Below are 21,742 nucleotides of genomic sequence, written 5' to 3'. Positions count from 1 at the left end.
CCAAGGGATCATCGCCAACGAACTGAAGCTTCTTGCAAGACTTCTTAAAGTTAAAATTGTTGATCTGGAGATGTGATGATCTGAAAGCTTATATAAAAAAAAAAAATCAAAAAGTATTTGAGTGGATCTCTTGTGCTCTCACTTTCTCTTCCATGACCGAGTTTGTCTCATTTTAAGCTTTTAGTAAGAATTAGAATCTATTGTTTTGACACATTAATTAAATACCGGTTATGTTGTTATTTGTCCAAAATACCCTTTTTGCTTTGCTTCCAAGGTACGAAAACAAGTGGAATTATCTATTTTACAATTATTATCATCGTTACCTAAAATTACGTCGAAAACATGTCCTTAAATGGCTACGATTCATCACTATGATGTTTTACAAACTACATGTAATTTTAGTTTATTGTAAACAAATGACATTAACTGATACGATTCCATCATTTCTGAAGTATGTCTTTATTGCCGTTCAAAATAACAAAAATAGCCAATCGTTCAAAATAACAAAAATAGCCAATCGTAGTAAAAGTTACAACATTTATTATAAGAAACGCAAGTAATTATGTAACACTCAAAAGCTATAATTAATAGATAGCCAAGAAACATAATTTGGTAATTTCTCAGCTACCGAGATACATTTCCTAGCCATTTGGTCTTGAATATGAAATTGGTCAATGGAATTCAAACTGAGACATGCTTGTCAATTAATGAGGCATGAAGAATCCTACCCACAACGTCACTGTAACAACAAATGATGAAAGAGGTAGATGGATGTTCAGACATAGAAATGGTTCTGCTAGTGATTTTGGGAAGATGAAATATGGCAAGAACAATAAACACTCGGGAGTGCTAGTTACCTCCCTTACCAAGACAATTTACTTAGATACAGGGTTCTATCTATGTAGGGTGTGTCGAACTAATCAAACCTGGATTTTGATAGACGTGACGAATTATTTAAACGATGTCTTTCTAACTGAGGGCATTGCTGAACATGTGTTAATGTGTAATATACATGTACGAGGCTGACAATATGCAAAAATTGTCCTTTTCCGACCAACAATGATAAAATGTACTTAAAATTAGGCCTAGATGACGTCTGCGCGATATATACTGGGTCTATGGGATTTCACATATAAACGAGACGGCAGCATTGCAGTTGTGATCAATCAGTACTCCACTAGACGCGTCATAATGAAGGCAGTTCTTGTTTTTATGACCGATTTTGTTAGCGCGACTCTCAACCCAATCCATCTGCTGCCCATTCGGTAATCTCCAGGTGCCTTCATCGGCCTCATCCGTTCCTGCTAAAGCGTACTTTCCAGAGTCTGTAAGAAAACAAATCCTATATCATTACAATGTGCTCATAAACTGATTGTATTCAGAATAATTCTCTGTACATATACCTATTGTATTCAGAATAATTCTCTGTACATATACCTATATTAAGAAAAAATTATCCAAGCAAGGACGCCATCTTTAAAGTCACACTCTAAAATGCACATTGTTCATTTTAGAGACGCTAGACACTTACAATCTGCTTACACGTTTTAAGATGATAGTCAAGAATCAGGAAAACAGTCTCGACAGACAAACAAACAAGAAACCCTTCATAAGCTATACAAAATATTCCAATCTCGTGTTACTAAATTTAGATAAAATTTTGAAAAGAAAAATCCATAGATCTCAAGGTCACATAGCATATAAAATGTAATCAAGGACGTAGAGGACGTATTACTTAAAAACTCATGGCGTTAAACAACTGAACTAGAACATTGACACGTCAGAAAGGGCCCCCTCAATGTGCCTTACGATTAGAAAATGACTGATGACAGTATAGTACAAGATATCCTAGAGGGATATTGGCGCCTACCAAAGAGTGATCTGGCAATGGAAAGAGGGATCCTTTCTCTGTATTTTTTAAACTTTAAATATCAAAATCCAATGGCTTCCTGTTGGCCATCTTGTTGATGAATCGCACCCAAGATGACATATACACAACTAGGGTCCTAGGGGGAAACGTACCTATGAAATTTGAGACGGATCCTTCCGTAATTTCTGGAAAAAAGGTCACAATTGTCAACTACCAAAATCCAAGATGTCTGCCTGTCAGCCATCATGTTAGGTAGGTCCCGAAATGCAACATGCACAGCAAGGGCACTAGGGGAATCTATGAACTTTGAGATATATGCCTCTGCTACTTTGTGAGAAATAGCGGTAACAATTTTCAACCATAAAAATCCAAGATGGGTGCCATTTTCTTGGTTGATGAGATACAAAATGCATTAAGCGTAACTAGGGTCGTAAAGTAGCCTAAATATGAGATAGATACCTTCAGTACTTTCTGAAAATTAGCGGTAAAGAATATCAACTATCATAATTCACGATAGCTGCCTGCCGGCCATCTTGTTGATCGATCGGTCCCAAAATGGAATATGTACAACTACATATGAAAGGCCCCAGGGAAACCTAAATATGGAATTTGACACGGATCCCTTCAGTAATGATCTTTAACCATCAAAATGGCGGCTTGTCTTGTAGATCGATCGGTCACAAAATGCAATATACCCAACAAGGGCCATAGGGGCACCTACCTAGAAAATTTGAGGAAGATCCCTTCAGTGCTTTTTAGAAATAGCGGTTACAATTTTTAATTATCAAAATCCAAGATGGCGGCATGGCGGCCATCCTGTTGATGAATCGGTCCCAAAATGAAATATGCAAAACTAGGGAAACCTAACTATAAAATTTGAGAACGATCCCTTCAGCACTTTTTGAGAAATAGCGGTAACAATATTTAACTTTCATAATCCAAGATAGCGGCCTTGCGGCCATCTTGTTGGCCAATCGGTCACAAAATGAAATATGCCTAGGGGAACCTGCTAATGAATTTTAGACAGATCCTTTCAGTACTGTCTGAGAAATAGTGTTAACAAGAAATACGGACATACAGACAGCCTGATTACTATAGGGAACCCGCATCTGTATATTGGGCCCAAATTACCGTATAAGAACATTTTATGCTATGCAAGTTCACAAACCTTATTATAATGGGTTCCTCCGCATTTGCGCTCAGTTTTCGTTATCTGTAAACTATATGTCATATTTTGTAATTTTATCTGTATTGTATCTGTTATGAACCTTGTGTCGATATGTAATCTGCTGTAGATACATAATCAACTATTAAGGATTTGTGTTTCTGTATGTTTTAGATAATCTAAAGAATGATTTACATCTTTTAATCTTGGTATCCAGACAAAGCTTATAACTTATACAACACTGGAATATTCCCACAATTGAACCATCTTCGTGGAGTAGAATAAAAATGGAGCGCAAATATTCGTTAGCCCATCTTTAACTCGAAATTAATCTTTGATATAGAGGTATAAATTAGCTTTATTAAATACCAATAACTGTCACGATGGCATCAAACTTCTCAACACTTGTCATCCAAATAAGTCGGCCATTTTTCTCCTGACAGTGCGTCTCAGCTTTGGCAGGGCTAAGTTTTGATCCCACTATCTGGATACAGTACGTACCGTCCACCAGGTTGAAGTTAGGCACACAACCTGAAACAATAGGATACTATATAACTGTACGGTAAGTGACCAGACAATCATATATTTGCGGCCATGTCAGAAACACAACATATAAAGAAATACGACACAACACGAACATACCGCAGCCTTCCAATACACACAAACCATCACAAACGCAACACATCGTATACATGGTATGTAGTCCTAAAATGACCTTAGTTTTTACAGGACAAATAAACCACCAACGTTCAAAGACGAACACCACAAAGAGAATAATTGTTTCTGACTTCATTTAACAACTTCTGTCTTCAAACTTTCTGTAGATCAGAAGAAAATAAATTGCAAAATATTCGATGGTAAGTGTTTCAATTTAAACAAAACGTATTTTAAGATATATGAAACAAGATCAAACAACAGGCATAGCCTATATAAGTTATCTCCATGGTAAATGTTTGAGAGATCGTAATAAATGTAAAACGTAAAAAACAGCAGGTATTGATTATACACGACTTATCCTTGGTGAAAATGGCTTGTAGTTTCAATTTTTTTAAAATGATGGCGCTCATAAATCTCACGGTGCATAAATTTGGAAATGAAAAATACATCTAAATGGATAAGTGTCTAATATATGTTCCAATATGACAAAATTAAAAAAGAAATATATAAGCTATTACAACATTATTAAAATAACTAGAAATTGTCAATGGACAATTTACCTTTTCACCAACCGACCCGAAATTTTGGCCAAGGTCTTTCATATTAACAAACTTGGCAGCCCGTTATCTTAACATGATATAGGTCTAACTTCATGTATGTAGGCTTTTCAGAACTTGACAAGAAGAAGTTTAAAAATTTTAGGTCCCTGTGGCCTTGACTGAAGATCAATGTCAATCATATTATGAAACTTGGTAGGCATCTATGACAGCATGCTACAGGTCTAATACTAGGTCTCTAGGTTTTCTGGAACTTCACAAAAAGTCATTTGAAGATTTTGAATTTTTGTCTTCTGTTACCTTGGATATAAGACAAGGTCATTCATGTCAGGATCTTGCAGGCTTAATATTAGGTCTTTAGGCCTTCAAAAGAAGTCATTTGCATATTTTTAGGATTTTTTGCCCATATAACTTTGAATGACGGTGAAGAACATTCATATAAACAAAACTTTTAGGCATTTATGTCAGCATCCTGCAGCCCTAATATTAGGTCTGTAGGCCTTCTAGAACTGCAGAAGAAGTCACTTGAAGAAGCAAGGATTTTCAAACTTGGTAGCCATTTAAGTCAGCATGTCATAAACCTAAATTAGGTCTCTGGGGCGTCTAGAACTTGAGAAGAAGATTTTTGAATGATTTTTTTCGAAACGTTGCACTTTTGAACTTTTTTTGCATTCATACTTGAATGTTAAAAGCTTTGTAGTTCATGCGACACGGTTGATGACTTTTAAAATTGGCCTTTTTAAAAACATATTGAGCATGTTTATCCTAGGAAAGAGCATCATCAATACAGACACCACGCATTTTTTTTCATTTTCAATCGGAAATTTGGATTCCAAAGAAAATAGCCATCATCTAGTCATATGACCAAATGACATCCCCCTCCCACACTAGTGACATGTGCAAAAGCATGACAGTCACTGGATAGTATGTAATAAAAGATCGTATGTACAAATTCTTAACTTACCAGCGTTTTCTATAACGGTAGTATCAACATTTTCTAAAGCAGTAGTGTCAGCGTTTTCTATAACGGTAGTGCCAGCGTTTTCTATAGCGGTAGTGCCAGCGTCTTCTATAACAGTTGTATCAGCGTTTTCTATAGCGGTAGTGCCAGCGTCTTCTATAACAGTAGTTTCATCGTTATTTATAACGGTAGTAGTTTCGTGTGAATCTGTCTTAACTGTCGTTAACTCTTTTGGTTCCACACATTCTGAAAAAAAATGTCAGCAATTTGTCATAAATGGAAAAAATACTTTCTTGATTAATTATGAAAAAAAAATATTCACACGATTCACATGATAAATAAATGTATGATATTATTGTTATTTGTTATTCAAAGCTATTTCAATTATTGTACAGTTCTCATAAAATATTCATTTTAGGTTTGTTTCAATTTACAATTCATTGAACAACCAGTTATCCAGTTGTCAGTATAATGTTACCGGGTGGTTGTGTTGTTCGGTGTCGTCCGCGTCATCCTTTAGTGAAAAGGGACCATAACAGGACAAGATGTCCATACCATACATCACCATCCCAAAACACAATCATACATCACCATCCCAAAACACAATCATACATCACCATCCCAAAACACAATCATACATCACCATCCCAAAAACACAATCATACATCACCATCCCAAAACACAATCATACATCACCATCCCAAAACACAATCAACATCACCATCCCAAAACACAATCATCATACAACACATCACCATCCCAAAACACAATCATACATCACCATCCCAAAACACAATCATACATCACCATCCCAAAACACAATCATACATCACCATCCCAAAACACAATCATACATCACCATCCCAAAACACAATCATACATCACCATCCCAAAACACAATCATACATCACCATCCCAAACACAATCATACATCACCATCCAAAACACAATCATACATCACCATCCCAAAACACAATCATACATCACCATCCCAAAACAAAACAACACACCACAACACACACCATCCCAAAACACACAGGCATCCACACGCACAATGCATTGCATTTAGGTGAGGCATCCTTAAATGAATTTAGCTCTTACTAGGAAGTTAATAGCCCAATAAACCAAATTAAACCAAACAACCTCAATCATGTGAAGGAAGGTTGTGTAATGTTTTGTTTCACTTGTTATATGTTGTACAATACTTACCCGTGCTAACAGGCACACATACGATAACACCCGAGGAAAGCTGAGTACACCTTTCACATGTTGTACACGGATTGTCGGAACAATTTCGAGCTATACTCTGTAATTAGAATCGCAATCATGTTTTAAATATCGAATGAAAGAAGAGTTTCAGATATGTTACTCCACTTATGATGTATTATACTTTGTTATGATAGCTTCTAATGTCAGTGTCTGCTGGTTTTCTGCATTGGATTCTGTATATTAACTATAGAGTGTATTAATATGGAAACAGTTATCAACAGTGACTGGTAGTTCAGTAAAATTTAAACATCAAACCAAATGAAAAGATGAAATACAGGATTAATTGATGTACGGAAAGTATACTCTTGACTTTCATATATAGTACCCGCATAATGCATTACCAACTGGAATGACCAACTTGTTCCAAGGTATGTAGAGTCCTTTTAAAACTGTCTAACTGTTTTTATGTACAAACCAATGATAAAAAGTTTTATTGTTGTTGCTGATTTAATTACAAGGGTACCCAATCAGGCTGTTGGATTTTGAATATTTTGAATATCATTTTGTGGATTTTTTTACATCCAATTGAAGAGTTCCGTATCGAGGAACGTAATGTAAAAAGACAACCATTTCATGATATGAATAGCAAGAACCCTCACCACCAGAAAATTCATAATTTACATTTGTCAACTAAAGTGCGCTAGTATCTATTTCCGGGTGATTTGCGGTAATTAAGACGAAAAAACATGATCAGCTGAAGAAGGCTTGGACTGATTTATACTGAGAGGAATATATAGAATAATATCAAATTAAACAACTCAACATAATTTGTGAACTAAAAATATCTAGAGATTCCATTTAGTAGTCTTGTGCATTTCGGCCATTTGTGAGAAACAGACCGGAATAATGCTATAAGAATAATGTATTTCCTTATGTTCAACGTCGTTGTATTGATTATGTCGACACATCTGCACATATTAAATGTTTATGCTATTTGTTGGAGATACATACTCTAACAGATTTTTTTTCATTCAAAAATTAAAATGTAAAGCCGTTCATTTGACAACCTGCAATGGTGTGCTTATTCAGCGTTATAAACTGAACACATGTAAATTGTATGTCGGTCAAATGTTACTTTTATCTGTACAGTCCTGCGTCATATAAACTGAACTTATCATATGTATTGATTTACATAACCTATTTATAATTAAACAACACAGACTGCCGTTGAGTTAGAAACATATACTAAGCTTGAAAAAGAAGCGATAATTAGTCAGATGTAAGGGAGTCCTTTGAGACACGCAAGCCCACACTACCTAATTAAGGAGATCTCTTCTACGATCAATGCCATTCATAAGTATGGCATTACTGTTATTTTCACATATAAAGTTGTTTCCAATCAGAAAAAAAGGCAAACTGAACATTCACATAATGTTATCTATCATTTAAGCATGACCATATTCTTTTATATCGGGTATAGTAGAACACGAATTTTTCGTTATATAGAAAATTTTGTCGTTTCCATGTATAGAAACAACGATTTCCATTGTAGTTGTTCCACCATTGGCTAACAGCAGATGTTTTAATGAAATCTGAAAAACACGAAAGACTAAAGCTATGACTATATCCTCTCTAAACCTCCAGTGTACTCTATTCTACAACGAATGGTATGAAATGGTATCTTTGGGTCCTAATGGAGCACTGCCTTAGTGAGAAACCTTTTTGTAGGTTTCCAATCAATTTATGCGTATATATGTATGCATTCATATATGCTCTATGTTTGTCCCAAGAAAACGCATTCTCCTAATATATATATATATATATATATATATATATATATGTATATACTACACTATGCAAGAAAATGTTAGTTGTAGAATTGCCTACAATTTTACATTGAGAAAGATCTTCAAATTTGTATGTAGGAATATAATGTCTGGCTGAGAATTTTACCATTTAAACAATACAATCATGTTACCTAAAAGATGAATGATATTGAACTGGTATGATGTAATAAAAGAAACATTTTAATAATGGTTTGCCTGATCGCTATTTTCTCCAACACCAGTAATAGGTACATTAATAATGGTTTGCCTGGTCGCTATTTTCTCCACCACCAGTAATAGGTACATTAATAATGATTTGCCTGGTCGCTATTTTACTCCACCACCAGTAATAGGAACATTAATAATGGTTTGCCTGATCGCTATTTTCTCCACCACCAGTAATAGGTACATTAATAATGGTTTGCCTGATCGCTATTTTCTCCACCACCAGTAATAGGTACATTAATAATGATTTGCCTGGTCGCTATTTTACTCCACCACCAGTAATAGGAACATTAATAATGGTTTGCCTGATCGCTATTTTCTCCACCACCAGTAATAGGTACATTAATAATGGTTTGCCTGGTCGCTATTTTACTCCACCACCAGTAATAGGTACATTAATAATGGTTTGCCTGGTCGCTATTTTACTCCACCACCAGTAATAGGTACATTAATAATGGTTTGCCTGATCGCTATTTTACTCCACCACCAGTAATAGGTACATTAAAATGGTTTGCCTGGTCGCTATTTTCTCCACCACCAGTAATAGGTACATTAATAATGGTTTGCCTGATCGCTATTTTCTCCACCACCAGTAATAGGAACATTAATAATGGTTTGCCTGGTCGCTATTTTCTCCACCACCAGTAATAGGTACATTAATAATGGTTTGCCTGGTCGCTATTTTACTCCACCACCAGTAATAGGTACATTAATAATGGTTTGCCTGGTCGCTATTTTACTCCACCACCAGTAATAGGTACATTAATAATGGTTTGCCTGGTCGCTATTTTACTCCACCACCAGTAATAGGTACATTAATAATGGTTTGCCTGGTCGCTATTTTACTCCACCACCAGTAATAGGTACATTAATAATGGTTGCTGATCGCTATTTTCTCCACCACACAGTAATAGGTACATTAATAATGGTTTGCCTGGTCGCTATTTTCTCCACCACCAGTAATAGGTACATTAATAATGGTTTGCCTGATCGCTATTTTACTCCACCACCAGTAATAGTAATAGGTACATTAATAATGGTTTGCCTGGTCGCTATTTTCTCCACCACCAGTAATAGGTACATTAATAATGGTTTGCCTGGTCGCTATTTTCTCCACCACCAGTAATAGGTACATTAATAATGGTTTGCCTGGTCGCTATTTTACTCCACCACCAGTAATAGGTACATTAATAATGGTTTGCCTGGTCGCTATTTTACTCCACCACCAGTAATAGGTACATTAATAATGGTTTGCCTGATCGCTATTTTACTCCACCACCAGTAATAGGTACATTAATAATGGATTGCCTGATCGCTATTTTACTCCACCACCAGTAATAGGTACATTAATAATGGTTTGCCTGATCGCTATTTTCTCCACCACCAGTAATAGGAACATTAATAATGGTTTGCCTGATCGCTATTTTACTCCACCACCAGTAATAGGTACATTAATAATGGTTTGCCTGTCGCTATTTTCTCCACCACCAGTAATGGTACATTATAATGGTTTGCCTGATCGCTATTTTACTCCACCACCAGTAATAGGTACATTAATAATGGTTTGCCTGATCGCTATTTTCTCCACCACCAGTAATAGGTACATTAATAATGGTTTGCCTGATCGCTATTTTCTCCACCACCAGTAATAGGTACATTAATAATGGTTTGCCTGGTCGCTATTTTCTCCACCACCAGTAATAGGTACATTAATAATGGTTTGCCTGGTCGCTATTTTCTCCACCACCAGTAATAGGAACATTAATAATGGTTTGCCTGGTCGCTATTTTACTCCACCACCAGTAATAGGTACATTAATAATGATTTGCCTGGTCGCTATTTTACTCCACCACCAGTAATAGGTACATTAATAATGGTTTGCCTGGTCGCTATTTTCTCCACCACCAGTAATAGGTACATTAATAATGGTTTGCCTGATCGCTATTTTCTCCACCACCAGTAATAGGTACATTAATAATGGTTTGCCTGGTCGCTATTTTACTCCACCACCAGTAATAGGTACATTAATAATGGTTTGCCTGGTCGCTATTTTACTCCACCACCAGTAATAGGTACATTAATAATGGTTTGCCTGGTCGCTATTTTACTCCACCACCAGTAATAGGTACATTAATAATGGTTTGCCTGGTCGCTATTTTCTCCACCACCAGTAATAGGTACATTAATAATGGTTTGCCTGGTCGCTATTTTACTCCACCACCAGTAATAGGTACATTAATAATGGTTTGCCTGGTCGCTATTTTACTCCACCACCAGTAATAGGTACATTAATAATGGTTTGCCTGGTCGCTATTTTACTCCACCACCAGTAATAGGTACATTAATAATGGTTTGCCTGGTCGCTATTTTACTCAACCACCAGGAATAGGTACATTAATAATGGTTTGCCTGGTCGCTATTTTACTCCACCACCAGTAATAGGCACATTAAATGGTTTGCCTGGTCGCTATTTTACTCCACCACCAGTAATAGGTACATCAAATGGTTTGCCTGATCGCTATTTTGCTCCACCACCAGTAATAGGTACAAATTGTAGCTCTAAAGACGACACAATGTTTTACAGCTACGCAATTGCATCCAGAGTTCTGCTTACACACTGAATAATACAAACTACAAATGTTATATGCATAATGTAGCAGGTTGAACCAGTCATCACCCATTGAGTAGAACATATTTTCAGCGGTAATATACACTGAACTGTAGCCGGAGTCCATAGAAATATTGAAGTAATTGTCCGTCATACATTTCTATCTGTGTTTATTGCTCATTTACCTTAATTAATGGGTTTAGAGGCGACTTTAAAGTGCCAATGATTACATCGTTAATCGTACTTTACCTGGTGATGGAGGCCTCTATTGGAAAACAACGTCTAGTTAGGGAAAGCCTCGTCATATGAAAGTACCGTACGCGGTATATGTCCGAAAACAATTCTTTCAAACAAAGTAGATTTCTATACACTTGATATCACTTTAGGGCTACATACAATATTTCAGCTATTTTTTATTAAGTAACATGTCAAAAATGACAATCAATGGTATCGAAGTCGACCAGAAAACTGCACTAATTTGACAAAAATTGATTCTCGAAATTATTTAGGATGCTGCTGCGAATACGGTACACCAAACAAGAAACAATAAGTTCGGTAAAACGTCAGGTACAGCACATTTTCCTAACTAAACAGGGTCATGTACGATACCATTAGATCACGTGACTACCTCATACTGAACATGGTAACGGAAATCCGGTTAACCATTATTGGTTTGAAAAAATATTCATTTTATTTTACTTGGATTGAACGTTTTTAGGGGAAACGTAACATAGAATGGATGCCTTCATCAAAACACAGTATAACAGGTGTCTTTGCATTTTCGTAGTACAGTGTAGTGGTCAAGGAAATTCAATCCGTAAAATGATAATTAATGGGTTAGTCGATCCTCGATACTCCAGGGGTTACTATAACTGATGTTATTATACCTTTGCTTCCTTTTCACTATATAAAGAGTAGAGAATAGAAATGCTATTCAAATCCAATCGTAACCCAGTCGTTTAAAACAGCTATTTACCGGGTAAATAGTCATTCGAACTATTTACCTGAAAATGAGCTATTTACCTGCATTCAAATTTTCGCGGACTTTTGCTTAATCATGAATTTGATTGGATAACGCATTGGGAGTACTTCATTCGGAACCTCTCTGACTGTATCTCATTTCCAACGAAAAAACACAAAGCGCTTAGGTGATCTAGATTTGACGCTGCAGACGACAACTTGTGTAAAACATGGCCTCCAGATTCGACAACTTAAACGAGGAATCTCTCAAAAAATTATTGACCTATAGGGACAGTGGAAATACACAGCAATTTGCTAATACAGCAGTTAATATTTCAAAGGACTACGTACGAGAAAAATCACTGGGCACTGTCGATGATATGGAATGTGGAACAAGTGAAAATATCAACGGGTTATATGTTATAGCATTTGTCTCAACGGTATAATAAAACACTTATTGAATGGGTTTGTTCGGGAAATATCACTTTTATTGTCCCCCTTGACACAACTATTTCCCTCGGCTTCGCCTCGGGAAATAGTTTATGTCTCGGGGGACAATAAAAGTGATGTTTCCCTCATACCCATTCAATAACTGTATATTATACCCACCCCTGGACTATCCAATAGTAAAACTGATGGCAGTATACATCTTATTTTGATGCTGGATATATAATTGTGTGTAACATTTTGTCAAAAGAAGAAAAGTTAAGAAAAATCAAAATTTATTCCTAAAAACTTAGAGAACTTTTCACGTGATTATTACTTGGAAATAAGTACGAAAACCACGTGTATTTGTTTTCAAACAAACAATAGTGACTGATATACAATTTTGTAATGACCAGGAAGGTGGTCGACCCTACCGGTGTCTCTATTCTATAAAGAATGCAGTGAGTCGAATCATCAGAAAATATATAGCAAGCATCTGTATCAATAACGGTCATCAAAGATCCAAACTTGTATAGCCCTATCACTGTTGCAGCACAAAGATTGTTTTCCATATTAAAAAAAATGAAAATGCAAAGAACAAACAAAATGAATTATAGAATGGAGAATTACGCGTGACCCGAATTCTTATGAATTGGTGAAAACGACAACAGGAGAAAAAATAATCTACAAGACTGAATAATGAAGGAACATTCAGAACATTTGTATACAATGCACTGTAAGACTATTCAGATTAATTCAAACGTGACAAAAAGGTCGCATGAGACAAAGAGGACTAGAAACCAATTAGCTTTATAGACCTACATCTGTTTTGCCCTTGTAGTACTTGACACTGTTGCTAGAGAGTCCAATATTTGCCACTTTTAATGACCTTTGTGTTATTATTAGTTCTGTGTTTACGGCCTAATTAATAATTAGGTTAAATGTTGTTTCTCTTACTCTGTATAGAAATGTCATAAAATTTACCGGTGTGAGATTTCTAAGCTACATGAGATATCTGTGCACGTTCTCCACATTACCATGATACGGAAACAATACCATGACATCACGACAACAATGCAATGACGTAAAAATGACGATGAGACGATGGAAAGAATCTTCAGATGTCAAACACTTCTGTTTAATGATAAACAAAACCGTGCTTTTCTTTTGTTCCGAGGAGCAGTTCTCAAATCAACAAACGCGAGGCTTGTCTTGCCAATGTTTGACATCTTAAGAATCTTACCAGAGGGAGTACATTGTATGATTCCAATGGAAGATATTACTTTATCTAGAAAAGAAAATTGTTTATATGAAATGTTGATTCTAGATTTAAACCATCTTTCCGTTTCAATTTTTTTCTGTGAAAATGTTGTATTTTATTAGTAATAATGATACATATAGCTAAAAAAGCATTTTTTTCATGGATCTGGAAATTTCACACAATATCCTAACTAACTATTCCAATAAAAATGATTGGTTTAAGGTACGCTAACTAAGTTTACCTTTTGTGGGTTCCAGTCCGTCGGATGGCTTGATATAATCCTGCTGTCCCCGACCCTTTCTAGGTCCTGGCCCTGACTCCCTAGGTGACAGTAGTGATCCCTAAGATGATATGTTATCGACACACAATGTTTACGAAGTAAACATTCCCTCACACATCCGGAATAGGCCGAGGTGTCTAGTATCAGGAACACTCCGGTCCGTAACTTAAATCCAGCCACGTACGTGACGTCAGCTAGATCTGTGATGACGCAGTCAGGTCTTACAAGGGATGGCAACGCTATCAACTGAACCAGCCATATTGATGCCATCATAGCACTATCAAGAGGCGTTAGTGACTTTCTGTTGTTTTCTATCATTTTTGTGTTGATGACCTCTTTTGTATGATATATGCTGTCTAGTGTCTATCTTATTGCAATTTCATTAATCTTGTTTTGAAAACATGGTCAATATGTTCAGTGTACTCCTCATCAGCGAAGTGTTCGAGGATGTCTTCATGATAGTGTACGTCTGCCAAATCTCCTGAAATAGAAAACACAGACACTGCATGGCCAAAAGAATGATGTTACGCATGAGCTAGTTTGAAAAAAATTGGATATCATCAGATCATACTCAACGAATATCTATATTATCTGTTTGCGAATATTTTGTATGATACATATGGGTTTGAGGTACATAAAACACACATTAATTTTTAATATATCAAAGACTTCTATTTTTGAAATATTGAATAAAGACAGAACATTCCACAATATCCCATGTATATTTACATGTTTTGTCTAAAAATATATTTAGTAAGCAACAAAGAAAACCTTGAGGGTCTGCTCTTGTGAGGATTCAGTCTCGTTGAAGTTTCCTTTTAACATCAATTATAGAGTTTTTTAGATTTTCAAAAACTAATTATCTCAATTGTAAGAACTTGCCATATAGAAAATATGTCAAACAATTAGCCTTCTATTGCTTGTAGAAACATATTTTAAGGTATGACCAAGGTAGCGGCTATTTCGAAAAGGTGTTTTTAACACTTTGTAAAAGATGATATTTCACCCTTTTTACTTCAATAGTTTTACTTAACTCGCCCATGTTCAGCTATATCAAATTGATTTTTGCTGTAAATAATTTTAGGTTCACCGAGATGAAAATGATAAGCATTTAAGGTTGGAATCCTATTGATTTTTTTTTTTTTTTTTTTCTTTTTTAACATTTTAGTGAAGATCAGTTGATTTTAATTTTTAGCTTGAAATGCTGAAAAATAAACAATTTTGTATCGGGACAAAAATCAAGCACACTGGCCCCCTTTTAATGATGGTTTAAGAAACAACATTTTTTTCTTTTGAACTGCAAAGGTTAAGAAAAGGTTAGTCATCCGAACTTTTTCTGGGAAGAGTTGAATCTGCAAAATATTGTCAAAAACGCGGTATTTCTATATTCATTTGGTAGGGTTAACATATACGATTGCTCTGAGCAAACAATAATGAGTTGACTGCGTTATATTATCTTTTTCTGAAAGATAACATTGGTTTTGACAAGTTTGCGATTATTCATACTTATCAGACAACTGATATGGAAAATATTGCTTTAGATTTAATGAATGTTGAAAACAGTGAAATTCCGGTAAAATCACAATTTATATCAAACTGTTATCTTTGATTCATAATAGCTCAAAATCAAGCACACCACCATATCATTTGTATTGCAATATCAACTTTGGTATGAAATCCTTTTTCCAGAAATCTATGTTAGAAAAAAGTCATCAGAAATTTTTGACTTTTCAAAACAGCAGATCCTTCAAGTAAATAGTCGAGCAATGAAAACCGGTCAAAATGCGTTCACTGGCATTCTAAAACTCCTTTCATATCAAAACGACGGTCAAATTCTAATTGTGTTGTCCAGTTTTTGCCATTGGAATTATGAAAAATGAAACAATTTTATTTTTCTACTTCATAAGAAATATACAGGATATATTAACACCATTTTTACCGACTCATGCCTTCCTTTGATGGACTATTCGCTCAAACAATATATTTAAACAAATTTCCATGCTGATAACGACAAGAAAGTTTTAAGGCAGTTATCCTTATTTTATCAAAAGTTATTCATATAATATGTGTAGATGTAGGACGTATTTCACACAAGTGAGTTATTTTACCATCTTTAGCCAGTGTCTTTTGTAACTTAAAAATATACTTACGAGTGTATAATATTGGTTTTGTCAGATATTGCATAACCAATAAATACTTATTCTTTGCATAAATTCATCAAAGAGCAAACTCACTTACACAGATTAAACATTTACTCCGTGTACATTTATACACAATAATAATGAGTGTCGACAAAATAGACAATTAGAAACATGCGTTTCGAATGAGTTTTAAAAGCTTTGTAGTTCTAAGGAAAACTATCTCATTTAAATGGCATAATACTAAGAACATGGTATGTGAAAAACAAATATGGCGAACTGCTTTCATTTAAAAAAAATATTTTACACGCAAAATGTGCTCTCATTCTAATTAGACAAGGCTCTAAGATCCTGAAGCAGTCTTAGACTAGAGTGTTTGCTTAGCCATTCAAAAAGCACGTATTTTAAACATCTCAATTGAAAATATAGTCTGTTGGCATTGATGGACAACTGCATTAATTAATTTGTACTTGTGCGTACAAGATTCTAACTTGCACGTACAAGATACTAACTTGCACGTACAAGATACCAACTTATACTACAAGATTCTAACTTGCACATACAAGATTCTAACTTGTACGTACAAGATACTAACTTGCACGTGCAAGATACTAACTTGTACGTACAATATACTAACTTGTAAGTACAAGATACTAACTTGTACGTACAAGATTCTAACTTGTAGTTACAAAATTCTCACTTTCACGCACAAGATAGTAACTTGTAAGTACAAGATACTAACTTGTAAGTACGAGATACTAACTTGTACGAACAAGATACTAACTTGTATGTACAAGATACTAACTTGTACGAACAAGATACTAACTTGTATGTACTGGATATGAAGCTGTACGTACAAGGTTAAATCTTGTTCGTACAATGTAATAAGTTGTACGTACAGGATACCAGGTTTTAAATGAAAAATTAAATTTTCGCTATCAAGTGTAGGAGCTAATCACCTCATGAATCGTAAAGCATAGTATACAAACACTGAGTATACTGGTGTTTGTTCTGAACAGAGAATAGATAACATCTCCGAAAGAGATAGTAATATGAAAAGGCTATTCTATAATGTCCACCCCAGAATCTCAATCATGCTCTTACCTGTTTGGATTAATTCATTAAACCACCAATACCATCTATTGGTCCACTAATGCGACAGTGTCTCCACGAAAGTATTGCGTAATAGTGACTTCTAAGTGAATGATGCCGTGCGATGTAACTTTCACAAACAGGCAGCCTAAATGATAACCGCCATATAAAAGCTTTGTCCCTTGTCTGTATGTTTAAGTTTTCTGTGACGTTTTGTGACAATTTTGTGTAAATTCTAGTTCAGTACATTCATATATAATGAATACCTTTTTAGGCTGACGGGCAGTTCTCGTACACACCACTAACTCGCATAACTTCATTCCATATTGGAACTTAATCAGGCTAGTCTCCACGGCCTTGGAACTTCAACGAGTTCACGTGCTAATTAGTAATAGGTCCCTCGGGTATGTTTGTTATATGCTTGTTTTAAATTAAATTTACTTAAAAATAGCTAATGTCAACGCAGAGATGCATCACTACGTACAATAATTCATTGTTACGTTTATGCCAACTATAACTGTAAAATATATATTAACACAGAAAAAAATTCTCTCGGAAAATAACCATAAATAAATAACGCTTAGCGTTTTAATACTTGCCAGTCAGTTTTCTGACATTTCTGTGTGCTCAAGATAATATATCAGACGGTCCAGATGTTATGTCGAGTTCTAGAGATAATAAAGACAGAAAATATATTTCCTAAACGTTTTAATGCACAGATGAAAATAACTAATATTTTCAAACATTGTATGTGCCATGGTCAGCCACTATTACTGTTGATACGTAGGTTGTTGAATTGCTTATAAATTTCGACAGTCTAAATAAAATTAGACTTGTTAATCCGCTCCACTACGATGCTCTGCATTGAGAAACCGTTTGCAAACAAAATTTCTTTCATACCTCTATGAAGTTAAAAATAGTAGCATCAATGCTTTATTGAGAATGGCTTTCTGGCTAAAAGAAAAAGAACCCCGAAACGTCTTTGTTAAGCTGAAGTAGAACGAAATGCATTCAAATACAACTAGTAAACAGCATATAAAAACCTTAAATTAGATATGCTTGTTGATATACAATACTTATGTTTTGTGGGTATAAACAAAGTAAATGCCAAGAAAACCATTTTGAATGTCCGACCACATAAAATGTAATTGGGCTGTTATGCGATTAACATACACTAATGATGATAGAAATTTGTTTTGAATATCTGTTCACATAAAAATATAAGAACAATTAACGTTATATTTTGGGTTGTTTTTACAGCAACGTGTCCTGCGTTATTACGGCAATATTCAACACAGTTTGTGGATCATGGGGTGAGAGCTTTGATCTCTTTCACATATGGTTGTTGTATTTCTTATAGTATACAGTATCATACATTTAATTACTAAAACTATGCCCATCAATACCATTCGCAAATATGCATCATAACTTAGATCTCTCGATTAAATACTGTGATAGTGCACAATCAAAACAACGTGCGCCTTAGCAATTGTGATGATTTTAGTCGATTTAAAAGTTTGCATGGATAACTTCGTCCGTCGTCTCTTTGGTTTCTTTGGAAACACATATCTTCTTTTCAAGCTAATATTTGCGGTAGAGTAGTAAGTCTGTGGTTGTTAAGCCTATTTTTCTCTCAATTTTCTTATAATAATGTCCTGATTTAGGACGTCAAATATGTGCTAATTTTATAATCACTTCCATATTTCTTTTTATAATTCTTTGTCTTAAACTTTTGTATAAAATCTTCATTTATGGAGGAATAAAGTCAAAGAAGAAGAAAACTACCACTGTTCCGTACTCAGTACGACTGTTTATAGACATCAAAACGTACATCCAAGAAATGGGATCTCTTTAGATCTCTAGTAGATGATGTAACATTACAATTCTATCTTAACGACATCACTTTCAAAACAACGTAGAACCTCTGTAACCAAACTCCCTCTTTCGGCTCACAATCTTGCAATCGAGACAGGTAAATATGGAAATGTTGAAAGGAATAATAGATTATGTAGAAACTGGGAACTCTTCGAAATAGGAGATGAATATCATTGTGTTATGCTAAACTTTCGTTATGGGTATTGTTCAATGTGTGAAATTTTAGACAGTCAATGATATTTCGAGACTAATATTAATTGAGTATTTCATATTGTTATGGATACTGTAAGGTAATTATCTAATCGTTGTAATTAATCAACATTTTCACACCTGATGCATTGTTGCTTCACGTATAAACTTTGATACAGATCATTGAATCAGATCTGAAATGTTTTGTTGCCCCCTGAACTATATTCATGTCATGTTCATGCTTTTATTTTAGAATGTATTATTTGTCGATAAGCTGCTGCTTTGTTAACTCTAAACGACGATTTTCTTTCTTACTTCCATTTTCTTTTCCGAATACACGAATAAATTTACATTAGTCCATATATGTGACTTGAATTATCAGTGTTAAACCATATGCCTTATTGCCAATGTTTTTTCCCATTTCCTCTGTTTGCTTGTATCTCTGCTGTAACACATCCTGAATACTTTGTCTGAGCGTCACTTCAGTGGATTCATAAAAAATAAATTATTATAGGTTTTACTGATTAGTTGGCGCTGTACGCATCACTAACTGCCATAACTGCACGAACAATAATAACTTGATCAAGTTCTACTTCGTAACCTTGAAAATAGATCGAGTTCACGCGAACTGCCAGTTAATAAATGACAGAAAAAAAGAAAAAAATTCCTAGGTGTGCCTTCCCTAGTATTGTTGTTCCAAACTGAACTTACCATTGACTTAGAAATAGCAAATACCAACTTATATGATAACCGTTGCCAAAATCATATTTACATAAATGATAATGGAACCATCAGAGGAAAAATCATGTATAACCATACAAGACTTAAACAATGTAAAAGTGGTTGGTCACTTTTCACAGCATTCAAAAGAGCAATTTTGTTCAACCATTGTCATTATGAACGTTTTCATACATAAATAAATGTATGTAAAATGTATATGCTATAAGTGTACAAGTAAAAGTTACAAAATAAGGTTGTACGTGAATAAATATGATAGACACATAGGTCATAAATTACAAAAGTCATGCTAATACACTATCTTTACTATATAATGTTGAGTGAGCTCATATACATGTAATTGTATATAAATACAACCTGCATTAGAGGGTGACAGTGCCTAGAGGATATCACTGTCACCCTCTAAAGCAGGTAGTATTTATTTTATTATACCAAAAGTCTAGAAACAAAACTAGTTTTCAAGTATTTGCAATATATTGAAACACTTTAACTGATTTTAGCAAAAGTCGAACAGTCACCTTCGGCAGAAGAATAGCATATCAGCTTCTACTCAGTAGCGCTAACTATCACTGCATTATAAAAAAGAATACTCACAATAAGCATTTAGTGAAAATTCTTGTTGTCTTGTCTCCTGCGTTTGTTGAAATCTTAACGTTTTTGTAAATCTCAATGAATTTTGGTTTCGTCCCGTCGTCTGTTTACAACATTAGCAACGTCACGAAGACGCTTGAAATCGCATGTCTTCCGTTCACCTAATCACCGATGGGTCCATAAAATTCAACACATAGCGCTTTGACGGTAAGCGAAAAGACATGAACGTAAAGCTCCGTTCTTAATATGATTTTTTTTTTTATTGATAAACAGAGTAATTTGGCAAAACTATTACTAAACAGCTCCAGATAAATTTTAAAGCGTCGCTTCAAAACACAAAGATGGTGTCGAAAAAAGAAACGAGTGCGCATCTTTTTCGGGAGGTTAATATTTTGCACTGTAAAAAATACACTATCACCCGTTGATAGGGATTGCTAGGAAAGTGTCTATTGTTTCCTATTGTTCTAATGTTACCTGCCGTGTGATAGTGTAAAATACCAAATATCTCTCGACCAATCAGAATGCAGGATTCTCACTTGAAGTATAATAATATATATTGTTGCTTCTGTACTTTAACTACAGAGTTATATTTTTGGATCATGTACTGCAACTAACTTAAGGATCTAGGTCCGGTTGTTTAAAGAATGATAAGCTTAATCACATGCATAATCTTGTAAAATTTTGTAAAGTTAGTATTACAAGAAATAATTTTATCTTTATATGAAAATTATTCTTAAACTTAATTAATTACTTAATTAAGCTAATCACCCTTTCAACAACTGGACCCTGCTCTGTACTGGTGAAAAGTTGAATTTTCTCATAAATGACGTTTTATCTAATATATATATTTTTTGAAAGAAGCATGTATACCAAAGTTTAAAATGTAATAGAAATATGTTGGTACTATTGATTTCGAACTATTATGAATCTCTTGACTAAAATGGAGGGAAAAAAATAAAAACCGAAAGGTTATAATTTCACATGCTTATTATGCTCATTAGAGTGACTCGGAGAAAGACTACTACAAAAAGTGAACTTGATAAAGCTAACAATGTAGTCGCAATGAGATTAAGGTGAAAACATTGAGGTAAAAATGGTTACATTTCACCTCTCC

The 21,742-nt window shown here is 34.8% G+C and overlaps 1 protein-coding gene across 2 annotated transcripts; it reads right to left on the bottom strand.

Annotated features, from left to right (window-relative positions):
- Positions 1-551: 551 nt before the first annotated feature.
- On the bottom strand, positions 552-20,778 carry LOC138332525 (uncharacterized). Of its 2 annotated transcripts, none has more exons than XM_069280529.1 (6): positions 20,632-20,778; positions 13,967-14,486; positions 6,420-6,516; positions 5,214-5,456; positions 3,405-3,566; positions 552-1,325 (listed from the first exon to the last, which is right to left on the bottom strand). In XM_069280529.1, exons 2-6 carry the CDS (start codon positions 14,321-14,323, stop codon positions 1,117-1,119), a joined length of 1,068 nt encoding a protein of 355 aa, XP_069136630.1. In that variant the 5' UTR covers positions 14,324-14,486; positions 20,632-20,778; the 3' UTR covers positions 552-1,116. The 2 variants fall into 2 exon arrangements, with proteins under 2 accessions (XP_069136630.1, XP_069136629.1); XM_069280528.1 differs by lacking the exon at positions 20,632-20,778 and adding an exon at positions 17,248-17,415.
- Between the last annotated feature and the right edge of the window lie 964 nt (positions 20,779-21,742).

The sequence above is a fragment of the Argopecten irradians genome, chromosome 10 (assembly GCF_041381155.1).
Source record: "Argopecten irradians isolate NY chromosome 10, Ai_NY, whole genome shotgun sequence".
Lineage (NCBI taxonomy): Eukaryota > Metazoa > Mollusca > Bivalvia > Pectinida > Pectinidae > Argopecten > Argopecten irradians.
Note: the sequence above shows the minus strand (reverse complement) of the source record. Positions and strands in the feature narration are given on the sequence as shown.

What these genes read in the sequence shown, in the direction of transcription:
- LOC138332525 (XM_069280529.1), bottom strand. Translation starts at nt 14,323, where the DNA reads ATGATAGAAAACAACAGAAAGTCACTAACGCCTCTTGATAGTGCTATG. An exon ending in CGGACTGGAACCCACAAAAG is followed by an intron (nt 6,517 to 13,966) that starts GTAAACTTAGTT and finishes TTCTAATTACAG; the next exon opens with AGTATAGCTCGAAATTGTTC. An exon ending in TGCCATCGTGACAGTTATTG is followed by an intron (nt 1,326 to 3,404) that starts GTATTTAATAAA and finishes GTTTTCTTACAG; the next exon opens with ACTCTGGAAAGTACGCTTTA.